At 35.8% G+C, this 14,979-nt stretch overlaps 1 protein-coding gene across 1 annotated transcript in view; it reads left to right on the forward strand.

The window, feature by feature from the left end:
- The window catches only part of UBE2K (ubiquitin conjugating enzyme E2 K), a 77,261-nt gene extending 74,371 nt beyond the window's left edge, over positions 1-2,890 (forward strand). Inside the window, exon 7 of the mRNA XM_005901990.3 lies at positions 613-2,890. Coding sequence (XP_005902052.1) covers positions 613-687 — 75 coding nt within the window. The 3' untranslated portion in view covers positions 688-2,890. The remainder of the gene's footprint in view (positions 1-612) is intronic.
- The last annotated feature ends 12,089 nt before the right edge of the window (positions 2,891-14,979 follow it).

Genomic DNA, 14,979 nt, shown 5'->3' on the forward strand with positions numbered 1-14,979 from the left:
TATTTGTTAAATTATTGTTGCAAATCCTTGGCTGACAAAAGTGGTTCAGCGGTACTCTAAATCTAATTTTGATAAGCAAACTTTGTTATTAAAACTAGTGATTTTTTTTTAAACTTTGGCTGGTTCAGTCATTGATTTTATTTTATTTTAAAAAATAATTTTATTTATTTATTTTTGGCTGTGCTGGGTCTTCTTTGTTGCTCGGGCTTTTTCTCTAGTTACTGCAAGCTGGGGCTACTTTCTAGTTGTGGCCTGCGGGCTTCTTACTGTGATGGCTTCTCTTGTTGCGGCACATATCGTCGTGACTTCCTGGGTTGTAGAGCACAGGTTCAGTAACGGTGGCACACGGGCTCAGTTGCTTCACTACATGTGGGATCTTCCCCAGCCAGGAATCAAACCTGTGTCTTCTGCATTGGCAGGCGGATTCTTTACTTCTGAGCCACCAAAGAAGCTCTAGTCGTTGGTTTTAGAGTTTTTAATGCACTTCAAGTGCAAGGTAACTTAAAAATGAAAAAACAAGGTGTGGTTTTTTTAATATAAAGACAGTGAGTGATACAGTATTTTAAAAATATTTCCTTGAGATTTTATTTTGTCCCCTTTTCTTTTCTACAGAATGCGGTAATAGTGGCCTTGTCTTCAAAATCATGGGATGTAGAGACTGCAACAGAATTGCTTCTGAGTAACTGAAACATAAAGAGAGATGCTGATATAGTCAAGCTTGCCCCTTCTTGGAGGAGCATCAACATCTGTTATTTTTAGGATTCTGCATAGATTTCTTTTAAACTGGCATTCTTGCCTAATGATGTTATCTAGGCACCATTGGAGACTGAAAAAAATCCCTGCTCTGTAAATAAAGCTAATTAAACGTCTGTGTAAATTTAAAAAGGGGAAATACTTTAATTTTTTTCTTACTTAATAGTGTAAAAATTCTTTTGAGCTAAGCTAAAACCATGGAAAAAACATGCTACTTTAGTGTTTAGCAGTATACCAAGACTAGCAAGAGTTTGCTTCAGGATTTCGTTGAATAATTAAGATAATATTTTGAGTGTGTCAGGGCCATTCAAATTGTTGGTGTTGCATCACAGCTACCTTAACTGTTTTTAACATGGATCCTCTGTGCCTGTGAATTTACTTGCATGCTTGTACTTGACTTCTTAGGATGGGTAGCTGAAAAGACCACCATTTTAAGCATTTGAGAATTCTTCAATATGAGATTTATCCAGAAATGAAGATGGTGACCTAGTCAGAGCCTTTTTTGTCCTTGTCAACAGACTATGACAACATATCTGTTTTTCCCCTCTTTCCACACACAGCTAATATTCTAATATTAAATTTCTCAATATTTGGTGGGGAAATGTGCTGAAGGACAGTATCCCTTGCTCCATTTTAGGTCATCCATTTGGAATGTTTTGTCACAATTCTCCACTCTTAAAACTTTCCTATATAAGTAAATAATGTTGTAAAAATGGAGCTGCCAATTTTGTTTCTTTTTTTTTTTTTTTTTTGTAAAAACAGTAAATTCTTAATGTTGCAGTATTCCCAGATTAAATGAAAAGAACCCAGCTTAATTTTTCAGTGAATTTAACATCTTTCGATTTTTGAACTGGTGGAATTTTTCTTTGAGAACTTGCAAGGATGAAATCAACTGTTTGCAGGTTTTTTAGCCTGATTTTGGCTTTATAGAGATTGCTTGCACTTCCCCCTGTTAACACATGAAAGCTGTGTTGGTGTTTTACTGTACATACTTCAGATGCACATAGGAATAGAAGTGTGTTATAAATCTAGCTTTCTTTATGATGTTTCTGATAATATGAGAATTGAAAACTTTACCTTCTCTTGTACATAGTCAGACTTTCTATACGTATTAAAGTTACACTTCACTCTAAGTTCAAAGTTTGAAAATTATTAGTTTTGCAAGCTTTAACACTAATGTGAACATTTTATGAAGGGTGAAATGGATTTGTGTAGGCAGTTCTATACGTAGAAACACAGTTCTTATTAAATATTCAGGACCAATGCAGAAATAACAAAAATGTAATGAAATCTGAATGAATTAAAGTAAGGCTGTATATGGAAAGTCATATTATAAAAAGTTTGCTTTCTTCAAGTGTTATTTATCCTAAATTATAATGGTTAAGTGTTTGGAAAATAGTTTTGAACCATAAATTCAGCATAATTTCATTTGACTTCTCAGTAATCTTAGAAGCAATAAAAAGAACCATTATTAAATATATTGTAATGTTAAGATGTGAAGGTTCTTCCAGAAACTTGTAAGGCTTTCCTAATCAGTAGTAAAACTCTTGTAGTTGATTTTATTGCATACTAAACACAAGTTGCTGTTTTTTCCCCTTTGTTTGCCTAAGTATAAATTTCTTTATACAATCACCTTCTTTAATTGTAATTTAGTTACTTTCTAAAGATGCCAAAGGAAACAAGATTTTCTTTATTTATTTTAAATAGCTAAAACCATGTACTTTTCTTTATATTTTGAGGTAGGGTTGGAATTGTGTGAAAATGTGGACAGTTTTTGTTCCATCGTTGTTTAGAATTAATTTTTTTTGTTTTGTTTAGTGGAGGGTGGCTTGGTAATGTTAGTAATATTTGCGTTATTTTAAATATCAAACACCTCTACCCAGTTTACTATTTGCCTGTATTATCAGGGTATATTTAATTGTCCTGTGGTTTGACAAATGAGAGAGAGAACTCAGAAGTTACTAAGGATCAAGCATTGTATGCTTTGCTCTTGGCGGCAGCTGTAACTTGCCTATGACTTTTATGCACATTAGCCCCTTAGGGTATACTCATCTAGCTGCAATTCAATATCCCCAGTGTCCAGGAAATGGAAAACTACAATATTTGGTATGAGAGGTTCTCCATAATGGATTTTCATTTCAAAAATTTACCTCATTTACATTTAATGTGATTATCTGTTTTCTGGTACATTTCCCACTATCGCCTTCTTACTGGGTTTTTTTGTTTGTTTGTTTTTTTCCTATTTTCTACAGGTAGATTTATTTCCCCAAACATAAAAATAAACGCATTTGCTTTTTTCTCTTGTCTTATATATGTTTAGAAAAAGAACAGTAAAAGTACAGGTCTAGGGAAAGCATACCCTGTTGGAAATTATTTTTATAATTCTCAATGGTTTGTGATTTGTTAGTTGTAAAGGCTTCAAAAATTATAGTTAAATGTATGTGTAGTTTTATCCCATCTGGGCAGATAATTTGCTACAAGTCACTGATACTCAAATAGTCTTCTGTGATGATCAGGTCTGTTTCCTGAGTGTGTGTCTGACTTTTAAAAGAACAAATAATTAGTTGTGTTAGTATTTCAGTACAGACTGAATGAATAAGTAGCAGTTTGTGATCCAAATAAGTATGCGGTAAGGTATATAAATATTTGAGGAACTTGGTACTAAATTAGATGCCCCATGCTGGCTCCCCCAAATATTTGGAATTGTGGCTGTGATTTACATAAACACATAATGCATTCAAGTATATATATGTGTGTTTATATTCTGACCATTTTGCTTTTGAGAAGCATTTTCTGTGAAATGAAAGGCTGGGTTTTTTTCTTTTTTGGGGGAAGTGTTTCACATTTGTGATTGCTGATAGTGCATAAAACTATGCAAAATAATTTTAAAGTATGAGAAAGAACTGGCAGATAAAGTACATATTGCTTATTTTTGCAGTACAGAATGCAGCATGTTGTGTTACTGCTGCTTAACAAGTTTATCAGTGTGAAAAGCAATTCTTAGCTCTAAGTGTATGCCTGATTTGAGCTTTTAAAACTCTGCAATAGGGGTGTAATAATGTGTCCACGATCCTTGTTAGTAACACAGGAAACAGAAACTTTGTTTTTTTAGTTTTGTTTTAGAGATAGATTTGGGCATGGGACAGTTGGAGCCATGTATACTTTCTTGTACATAGATGGAAACAGTGTTTGGATAGGAAAGAGGAAGCTGTTTACAGTTAACTTTATTTCATGGATTTTTACAAAATAATGTATGACTCACTTTTTACTTGTACGAACCATTGATTTTGAAAATTTGCATTTCCATTCTTTTTAGTACTAGTTAAAAATAAATGCTTAACATCAGCTGTTTACTATCACTGGGGAAGAAGTTAACTTGAAATATTTACTGATAAATAGCCTTTTCTTAAAGTGTGACTTTTCTGCCTTGTCTGCATACTATGTCACATGTTCTATTTGCACTGTTGCAATATGGGTCAAAAGTCTTGTGGCATAGGGCTAGGGAAATGTCAGTATCTCACTTGTCCCATTTGTTCTGTTACTGTTCTGTTGGACTGATCTACCCTCATAAACCTGTGATCATCACCTAAATGTTAAGTTGTGAATGTGTCACCTTTTGCTTGGTTATTTCAACCAGGCATTGAATATATATGTATATGTATATATTCAATGCTGCTGTATATAATCAGATGTGGCACAGTTTATCAGTTTGGTCCTGGGGGTGAATGGATTCAAAAATCATTTGCACTGTGCTGTTAAATGATCCTTGTGTGCTTGCTGTTACCTACTTTTTACAGGCATCGTAATAAAAGCTAGACTATTTCTTTGGGGGGAAAGAGACTTATTTAATGTAATTTAAAGACTTTTCCAATAGAAAATGGAATACTATTGAAAATAATATCTATTTTTTAGCTTTCAGCAATTGATGGTGCTTTGTTGTGGTGTCTGCTGGAAGTCTACTGCCATTATAGGGATACTCATTAACCTCACCGAGAAAGAATCTTGCTTGTTAGCTTCTCTAGATCTCTATTCTAAACAATCTGTTAGTGATGATAAATTCTATAGGAGGATCTGTTCTGAGCCGTTAACTTCCTGTAAGGGGAAAATGGGTGGGTTACCAGAAAGACCATTGAAGCAGGGTGGGCTGGGGGTGGAGGGCTGGGTATTTGTCTTGAGAATTAAAAACTACGAAACACTTTTGTACACAACTGATTTTTTAAAAAATAAACACATTTTTAAAGATGTTGAATTTTTTTCCCCCCTTACTGGGAATTCTTAAAAATAAATGCATGTGTGTTTTCCCCTGAAAATGGTTTATATCTTCTTTCTGGGTACTCAGCAATGGACCGGCAGTTAAGCCTCCACATTACTTTAAATAAGGAAAGGAACCAGGTGGATAGTTTTACTAGACAGCTTTATAGTGATGAGTGTATGTTGATAAGTGCAGTAAATTATATTTGTGCTTTGAATCGGAGTTAATTTTAATTGATTAAAAGTGAATTGGAGTTAATTTTAATTGATTATTTATTTGAAAATATAACATTATTTGGCTAGATTCTGATTCAGAAATTTAGAATAATCCAGAGGTAGTTGATACTGAAAGTAGTAATTTTAATTTTCATATAAGCACAAAAATCTTTCTGAAAAGGGTGCCTCTTACAATGGAAAGGACTGAATTGTTTCAGAAGTGGGTTATTCTGTACGTGGATTACTCCTGCCTCTATTGATACTCATCATTAGAAGAGGCTATGCTGTTAGGATTTGTATTAATTATTTCAGATGACAAACTGATTGTTACTTTGTGTCTCTAGGACATTTATAACCAGCTTTCAGCAGGCCTGTGAGTTACTATAGCCTGGAGATGGAATTGATTCTCACTGGAGTAGCAGGATGAAGGGCTAAGGATGGTGCAGGCTATATATTTATGTATTTAAAGTCAAGGGAAAAAATGGAATTCAAGACCACTCATGATATTCCCTAGAACAGGATGGTCAAATCTAAAAGATGGTAAACACTTGGTATGTGCTTTGTTTCATCAAAGAGTTAACGTGAATTCTCTAAAATTTTCTGAGAGTATGTCCGGTAGTAATATACCATCTACTCAGATATTTATGTTGTAAAATTCATTTCCCATCATTTAATTTCACTAAAAATACATTAAAGCACAACATTATAATTTTACTTATCTATTACAGTAAATTACTTTTTGATAGGATATTGACCAAAGTCAAGAAGGCCAAGCGGTTTTAAAATCAGTTAACGATACTTGATGCTTGTAGATCCTTTTTTCAAGAACACAGATAAAACAGGGTAAACACTAAAAAACTGGGCAAAATTTCAGAAACCCAAGTATTTTTTATTTCTTGCTGAGTTAATATACTTAGTACTTTGTTTCTTCCTTAGAGTATGTAGAGAATATACCTAATTTTTATGTAAGGGCAACAGATAGTGCCTTTTGTTTTACATAGCTAACATTCTAATTATTGTATTTAATCCTCAGCTCTGCGTTTTTAATATGTGAACTATATATTCCATTGCTATATATGTTCATTATTTGTATTATATTGGTTAATACTGAGGAATAGGATTAATGACATTCCACTGGTATCTCCGAACCATGTTCATAGGATTGCAGAATTTTAAGGAAAAGGAGATCTGTCAGTCTCCTTTTTAAAAATAGATCAATTTAAGTAGGATACCCAGTGAAAGTGAAAGTCGCTTAGTCATGTCCGACTCTTTGTGACCCCATGGACAGTCCATGGAATTCTCCAGGCCAGAATACTGGAGTGGGTAGCCTTTCCCTTTCCCAAAGGATCTTCCTAGCTGAGGGATCGAACTCAGGTCTCCCACACTACAGGTGGATTCTTTATCATCTGAGCCACAAGGGAAGCCCAAGAATACTGGAGTGGGTAGCCTATCCTTTTTCCTGAGGATCTTCCCAACCCAGGTATCCAAGCAGGGTCTCCTGCATTGCAAACGATTCTTTCCCAACTGAGCTATCAGGGAACCTAGTCATAGATTATTTTGGGGGGAAATCCCCTAATACTGTTATTTATGTTTGCCTACTAAACCTGGTAGGTGTTTGAGACCTGAAAGGTTATTCTTGTTTTCCTTAAAAATAGGAAATGTGGAGGGATCATTTGCAAGCGTGAATGAAAAGGAAAAAGAGTTCAGGTGAGAGGTCTTCAAGGAAAGTATATACAAACCAGTTCTCGTGGTGAGAATTGAACAGCATGTTTTGATGAACTAGGTTCAACTGTAGGGTGTCCTGACTTCTTCTAAATTTGCTTTACATGCACAAAACACTTTTCTGATATTTGGAAGAATAGAATAAATACCATTGTTTTTGGATTACGGGCTCTAAAAGTCATTGTATTCCATTACAGATACTTTAGTTCTTGATTTCATGATGTCATATTTCTGTGTATTTGAGGAGAAGAGGTAGTTCCTCTTGGTTTAACCTTAAGATGTCACATAGGACCTGGAGGTAAAATTAAAGGGCACAGTTTTAATAAACGTTCAGGAGAATCATCTGCTGAGGTGATTATTAGAGGGTTGATTTTCTCCATTAAAAATGTTTTTTTCAAATAATAAAGAGGTATTTTTGAAAATTTGTAATAGAGAATCCTCAGTGTATATAATCTATGATCCTCTTCCTACCTCTACTACTAGTCCATAGAGATAATAGTTTCTAAATTCCTCTGCTTAGGTTTTTTTGTTTTTTTTTTTTAAGTTAATTACCTCCAGGTGACTAAGCAATACGCTTACTCCTCTTTTAACTCTAGGTTTTATTTATAACAGTAAGTTAATTACATTTCTGTAGCATTAGTTATAACTAGTATCTCTTCACTCTCTATATCCCTAACCTTTATCTTCATTTAGTAATGGAATTTATATTGAGGGAGGGCTGTCAAATGCACAAAAGCATTGAGAAAGTAGTGTGATTTTAGGGGCAGGGAATGTACAGGTAAGGATTTACTCACGGAAACAAACTGCTTTGGAAATGAGGTAGAGGTAAGGTTCAAAAGTAAACTGAAAGGAAAACTGATAGCTAGATTGGGGTAATAATTAAAAGATGAGATGGGGAGAGATGAGGAAAGGAAGGCAAGATGTAGTAGAAGATCAAGGTTGTGAACCTCTGGAAGGGAGGGTAGGAAGGGAAAAGAATGCCTGTACGGGAAGACATATGTAGGGAGTTTAGGCAAAGACCTTGGCCCTAAATGGTAATCTTTAATTTGTTCAAGTTACATTCTAGCCCCAGCCCTTTCAGCTCAATTCAGCAGAGTGATGATACTCTCTTCACTGGTCCTATGAGTAAGCTTCTCTTCCCAAGGATACCTCCTTACACTGTTTATTCCTTTCTATAGGTCTAGAGGTTTTTTGACACTATCCCTTTTTATAAAATTATTCATACTTTTATTTCCTTTTCCTACTCCACTTCCTATTACAGTTAACAAAATGCTGCTTCCTGAATAGTTTGCACCTTTTCTTTATTAACTCTATTTGGGCCTGGCCTTAATCGTAATACTTAATTTGGTCTGAAAATCCTATAGCTCTTCATTTCCAATTAGATACAAAAAAATGAGGCCTTGACTTGCCCGGAAATGATAAGAAATTTGTCTGACTGAGAACTTGGGTTTTCTATACACATATTTCTTGTTTTAGACTCCAAAAAGTTTTAACCCTGCATCCTAGAATTAAGTATTTTTGGATATTCTCTCCTTGCTGTATGGTTTTACACAGGTTAATGCTCTGTGATTGTCAGTGTTTGACTTTAAAACTGATAATCACAGTTTTTAAAAAAATTCATTGGCAATCCAGTGATAAGGATGTGGTGCTTTCACTGTTGGGGCCTGAGTTCAGTCCTTGGTTGCAGAACTAAGATACTACAAGCCACATGGTGAAGCCAAAATTTTAAAAAATTCCTTGTGTAATTATTTTAAATAGCTATAAATAAGTCATTGAGTTGGGCTACCATATTTTACTTACTGGTTACCCTATTAGCTGTGTGGATAGTTTACCACTTTTATCTGTTACAAATTATGCTGCCTGGACTTTGACTTGACGTAATGGATACCACAAATGCTTTAGTACTAGCTGCCTTGTCGATAGAACTCCACTGAAATGACATATTTCTGAAGGTATAACTCTGGAGCCTGAGAATGGAAGCTGGACCATGGACCAAGGAGTAGAAACTGATTTCAATATAGTAGAGGAAGTGTAAACCTAATTAACTACAGAAGGAATGCTTATTTAGAAGCAAGCTGATTCGCTCCTTAAAATTCAGAACAACCTAGAAATGGAGGGGGGGGGGAATTGCTGCTGAATGTGGTGATCAGATTTTAAGCTGGAAATAGGGGTGATTGAAAGTCTGATTCTATGCAGTTAGGTAGCTAGATAGTTTACCTTTTACTGTGGAATGAAAATCGGTGTTTTGTGAATTTGAAACAAGTCTTCAAACAGATAACCAGACATGAATTGAAAATGAAGATAAATTAAAATTCTGTCTATTTGGATGGCATATTCATAGTTTCTAGAATAGTAACAGTTAGGTCTCAGGGGAAAAGAGGGAGGATTATTTTCTGTGGAAACTCAGTGGTCCTAGACAAAATACCTGGAAAGAGATCTGGACATCTGAAGATTTTCCAGTGAGAAAGATGAGTCCCCACCAAGTGAATTTTAAAATATGAATAAACTAAAAAATCAGATTTTTGAAGATTGACCCAGCACTAATAAAAACCAAAACAGAATCAATATAGAGATGAAAACCTGAAAATGAATGTTTTCAAAGATAAGAAATTGTATCCATGAAAAAGCTACAGAATGCCTTAGAAAATAGATTTTGTAAAATATAGTACAAGTTAATATATTTAAAACAAGTTTAAGGATTATGAAAAATAATAAAAATACAAAAAGATGGATTTTTTAAAAGGTCACTCAAGAAGATCTAACATCTAACAAATTTCTTAAAGTATCAAAATAATTAAGGACACTTGACACACTATGCCACTTTGAGAGCACTTAGCAAAATGAATCCAGTGGATGGAAAAATCCACGATAAGGCATGATTTGTTTCAGAACAAGGCAAGATGAAAAAGTCCAAAAAAATGGGATTGGAATGTGGAGATTGGGCCCCGAAAATGAATTGGGAATAAGAATGGCATCAAGTTTCTCATCAGGAATGGGAAGCGATGCTTCTAAGTTCTGAGTGAAAATTATTTTTAACAATTCTACTTCAAGCTAAGGTGTCAAGTGTAGAATGCTTTCCTATATTCAAGGTGTCAAGAACTTTTTGTCTTCCATTGCCCCTTTCTTGGTAAGTACCTGAATGATACACTCCACCAAAATGGAGGAGTAAGCCATGCAAAAGAAAGGCGGGTACAACATCAGCTAGTTATTTCCGGAATGAAGAAGTCCAGAATGCGAGCTGTGTTGCGGCCTTGAACAGCCATTTTAGTACCGACAGAACTAGAAGGATGAAATAATCGGGGGAAAGATTAATGAAATTGAGGAACTGATAGATGATCTGATGGTAGCTAATAAACTAGTCATAGTACTCTTAATCACAGTCTTGCAGTGCCTCACTCTTAACCATACGCAAAAGCTAAGATACAAAGTTTGAGAAATGACAACATAAACTGGTAGGAACAATGTAAGGAACAGAAGAGTAGTTTAAAGGTCTAGTTGATGTTGAAGAATTCTTTGGATCCATACGATACAAGTTGCTGTGAAAAAATCTTTAAGAAATAAGAGCTTTTTAAAAAATGACCATTAAGTTAGAAAAAATTCTTTCAAATTTATTTCTGTCCTGGCAGGATTTAAGGGAGATCCAGAGTAATGCCTTGTAATACTTATAAGACCACCATGACCTGTCACACACTTTATCACCACAAACAACCTAAGGGACCCATCCCGAGAAGGAAGGTATAATCATAACCAAATATAACTTCTAGAGGTTTTTCAAAACTAATTTCATCATGCCTTCATCTGTTTTATCTTCCTCATCTTTTTCAAAGACTCAAAGGTTATTTGACAGCACATAGATTTTAACCCTAAGAAACTTATTTCCTATTCTGACTCAGTCTTACTAATTGACCCTTCTCCACATCCTTCCACCATGCCTAATTCTTGGAATTGCCATAATGAAATTGAAGCTTTACTCCATGAGGCCACTTTTCCCTGAGTCTTCTCAATTGGTGGTGGTGGTGATGGTGGTTCAGTTGCTAAGTCATGTCTGACCCTTGTAACCTCCTGAACTGTAGCCAGCCGGGCTCCTCTGTCCATGGGATTTCTCAGGCAAGAAGACTGGAGTGAGTTGCCATTTCTTTCTCCAGGGGATCTTCCCAACACAAAGATTGAATCTGAGTCTCCTGCATTGCAGGCGGGGTCTTGACTGCTGAGGCACCAGGAAAGTTGCCCAGCCCCCAGCCCCGTTTGGTCCTGTACTTTTTTAATGTTGACAATAATGTAATCTGTGACTAGAGACAGTTTTACTTCATTTTCAACCTGTTAAGTGTGATGTTGAGTACGGGTGGTGACAGAAGCCATCCTTGAATTGTTCCCAATTTTAGGGGGAAAGCCTTTAGCCTCTAACCATTATGTTAACTAGATTTTTTACAGATGTTCTTTATTAATTTAGAAACGTTTCCTTCTAACCTTAATGGATGTTGAATTTTGTCATACTCTTCTACATTTTTATTGAGATGATCATGTGGCTTTTCTTAGCCTGTTTAAATGATGATTAATTTTCAAATGTTGAACCAGCTTTGCGTTTTTGAAATGAACCCCAGTTGGTCATGATGTATTATCATTTTTATATGATGCTGAATTTAGTTTGCTAATATTTTGTTGAGAATTTTTCATTTATGATCATAAGGGGTATTGGTTTGTATTTTTCTTATTATGTCTTTGGTTTTATTAGTGGCTTCATAAAATGAATTGAAAATGTTTCCTTTTTTTCCATTTTCTTGAAGACATTGTGTAAATTTAGTATTTTTCCTTAAATATTTCTACTGTTTTTCTGTTTTCACTTTCGTTAATTTTCCTTTAGTCTTTATTGTTCTTCCTGTTTGCTTTAGATTTAATGTGCTCTTTTCTTAAGGTAGAAGTTTAAGTTCTTGATTTTAGAGCTTTCTTTTTTTTCTTACATAAGCACTTACTATGTATATTACAAAAAGTATAAAGATTTCCTTTAGGTGCATCTCACAAATTTCACTGTTATATTTTCATTTCTTTCAGACTGAATTACTTTTTGAATTCTCTTGAGACTTCTGTTTGATTCAAGGGTTACCTAGATAGTAGGTGTTTGGGGGTTTTCCAGATATTTGTGCTGTTGATTCCTAGTTTACTGCTATTAGAATCTGATAACATATTGTTTCAGATTTTCTTTATTAAGTTTATTAAGATTTGGTCTATAGCATGGAACATATGGTCTGTTTTGGTGAGAGGTTACATGTGTACTTGAAAACAAGTGTAACTTGACATCGTTGAGTAGAATATTCTGAATGTCAGTTAATCAAGGTGGTTAATAGTGTTGCTCTGGTCCTCAATGTCCTTATTAATTTCCTGCCTACTTGTATTATCAATTACTGAGAGGAATGTTGACTTCTGCAGCTATATTATGGACATAATATATTTTCTTTTCATATCTATTTTCGCCTCATGTATGTTGAGGCTCACTTGTTTCCGGTGCATTCACATTTAGTGTTGTGGCATCTCGGGGAGACCTCTGTTATTCTCTAGTGTCCTCTTTATCTCTGATAGTATTTGTAGTTTTGAAACTTCATATGAAATTAATACGAACACTCCTGCTTTCTTCTGGATAATGTTTGCATGGTATATCTTTATCCCTTTACTTTAAAAATATATTTTCATTTGTTTATTTGGTTGTGCTGGGTCTTAGTTGTTGCATACAGGACCTTGTTGTGGCGTGTGGGATCTAGTTCCCTGACCAGAGCCCCTGCCCTGGGAGGGAGGAGTCCTAGCTGCTGGACCCCCAGGGAAGTCCCTGTCCCTTTACTTTTAATATATTTATTTCTTTAAGTAGATTTCTTATCACTAGCATATATACAGTTTGATCTTTTTAATCCACTCTGACAGTCCCTTTTTAATTGGTGTGTTTTGATCATTTATATCTAAAGTGATATGATTTAAAATCTTCAGTAACTATTCCTTTGATCCTGCTGCAAGCATCCTCATTCTCCCACGAGGGATTGAATCCATGCCCTCAGCAGTGGAAGCTTGGAGTCAACCACTGGACCACCAGGGAAATGCCTTCAGTTACTACTTTTAATCCCATATCCCATATTCCTGCAGGTGAGACTGATACACTGATAACAAGTTTGTTGAAATCTAAACAATCCAGTTTAGATTTCATGGCCCATCAGTATAACCATCCCCTTATTGTTTGCTCGCAGTGTCTCATCTCTGACTAATCAGCCCCTATATATATCTGCATGGTTATTTTTACCTGGAGAAAGACACAATTGTGCTGATTGTTCTCACAGTCAACTGATAACCACTTTTTTGAAGTGGGCCTTTAGCACTTAGCTAGAATCTTGTATCTCTCTGATCATTTCAATCTTCCACTCTCTGAGGTGACTTTTGCACAACTTACTCAATACTTGCCTCAAATTTCCAACAGCTTCTAATCACTCATAACTAATCAACTAATTTTGTATTATTGAGAGAGAAGCCAGGAGCATTACATCTTTTCATTATCAAATATATCTGCCTACCTGCCACTGGATGAAGCACAAGCTGGAATCAAGATTGCCGGGAGAAATATCAATAACCTCAGATATGCAGATGACACCACCCTTATGGCAGAAAGTGAAGAGGAAGTAAAAAGCCTCTTGATGAAAGTGAAAGAGGAGAGGGAAAAGTTGGCTTAAAGCTCAACATTCAGAAAATTAAGATCATGGCATCTGGTCCCATCACTTCATGGCAAATAGATGGGGAAACAGTGGAAACACTGGCTGACTTTATTTTTGGGGGCTCCAGAATCACTGCAGATGGTGACTGCAGCCATGAAATTAAAAGATGCTTGTTCCTTGGAAGAAAAGTTATGAACAACCTAGACAGCATATTAAAAAGCAGAGACATTACTTGGCCAACAAAAGTCTGTCTAGTCAAGGCTATAGGTTTTCCAGTAGTCATGTATGGATGTGAGAGTTGGACTATATAAGAAAGCTGAACACCAAAGAATTGATACTTTTGAACTGTGGTGTTGGAGAAGACTAGAGAGTCCCTTGGACTGCAAGGAGATCCACCCAGTTCATCCTAAAGGCAATCAGTCCTGAAGATTCATTGGAAGAACTGATGCTGAAGCTGAAACTCCAGTACTTTGGCCACCTGATGTGAAGAACTGACTCATTGGAAAAGACCCTGATGCTGGGGAAGATTGAGGGCAGGAGTAGAAGGGGACAACAGAAGATGAGATGGTTGGATGGCATCACCGACACCATGGACATGAGTTTGAGTAAACTCTGGGGGTTGCTGGACAGGGAGGCCTGGCGTGCTGCAGTTCATGGAGTCGCAGAGTCGGACACAACTGAGCGACTGAACTGAACTGAACCTGCCTCTGGTATTACAAACACACTCTGTCTTCCCTCTAGTCTATGTAAGGACTTCACTCACATCTTGCTCCTGAATTATTTCTTTTTTTCTTTTACTTCAGTATACAAACTTCCTCTTACATCTCTATCTTAAAGAAAAAAAGGAAATCTTTGTAGGCTCCATACCCCATCCAGTCTAGGAATTGAACTCATGCATGCAACTCACCTCCTTGCTTTTAACCATTATGTAAGACATTTCAAACTTATGGTTAAGAAACAATCCTGGGAATTCCCTCGTGGTTCAGTGGTTAGGACTCCATGCTCCCACTGCAGGGGACTTAGGTTAGATGCCTGGTTGGGGAACTAAGGTGGAGCCAAAACAAGCAAGCAAACAACAACAAAAAACCAGAGTCCTGTTCCCTCTCCATTACCTCCCAAATCTGCTGCTTCCTTCATCTTTCTTCATGGGGTTTAATAGTAGATCATTAATCCAGTTGCTCAAGCAAAAACTTACCAAATCATCCTTTACTCCTTTTTTCCACCTAATGGCCCATGTTCATTAACAACTCTTACTAGCTTGACCTTTAAATATATTCTGGTTCTGATTTCCACTTATTGTTGCCTGCCACTTACCTAACCAAGCCAGTATCACATATAAAGTAGTGCTTAC

Source organism: Bos mutus, chromosome 6 (genome assembly GCF_027580195.1).
Source record: "Bos mutus isolate GX-2022 chromosome 6, NWIPB_WYAK_1.1, whole genome shotgun sequence".
In the NCBI taxonomy this organism is placed as follows: domain Eukaryota; kingdom Metazoa; phylum Chordata; class Mammalia; order Artiodactyla; family Bovidae; genus Bos; species Bos mutus.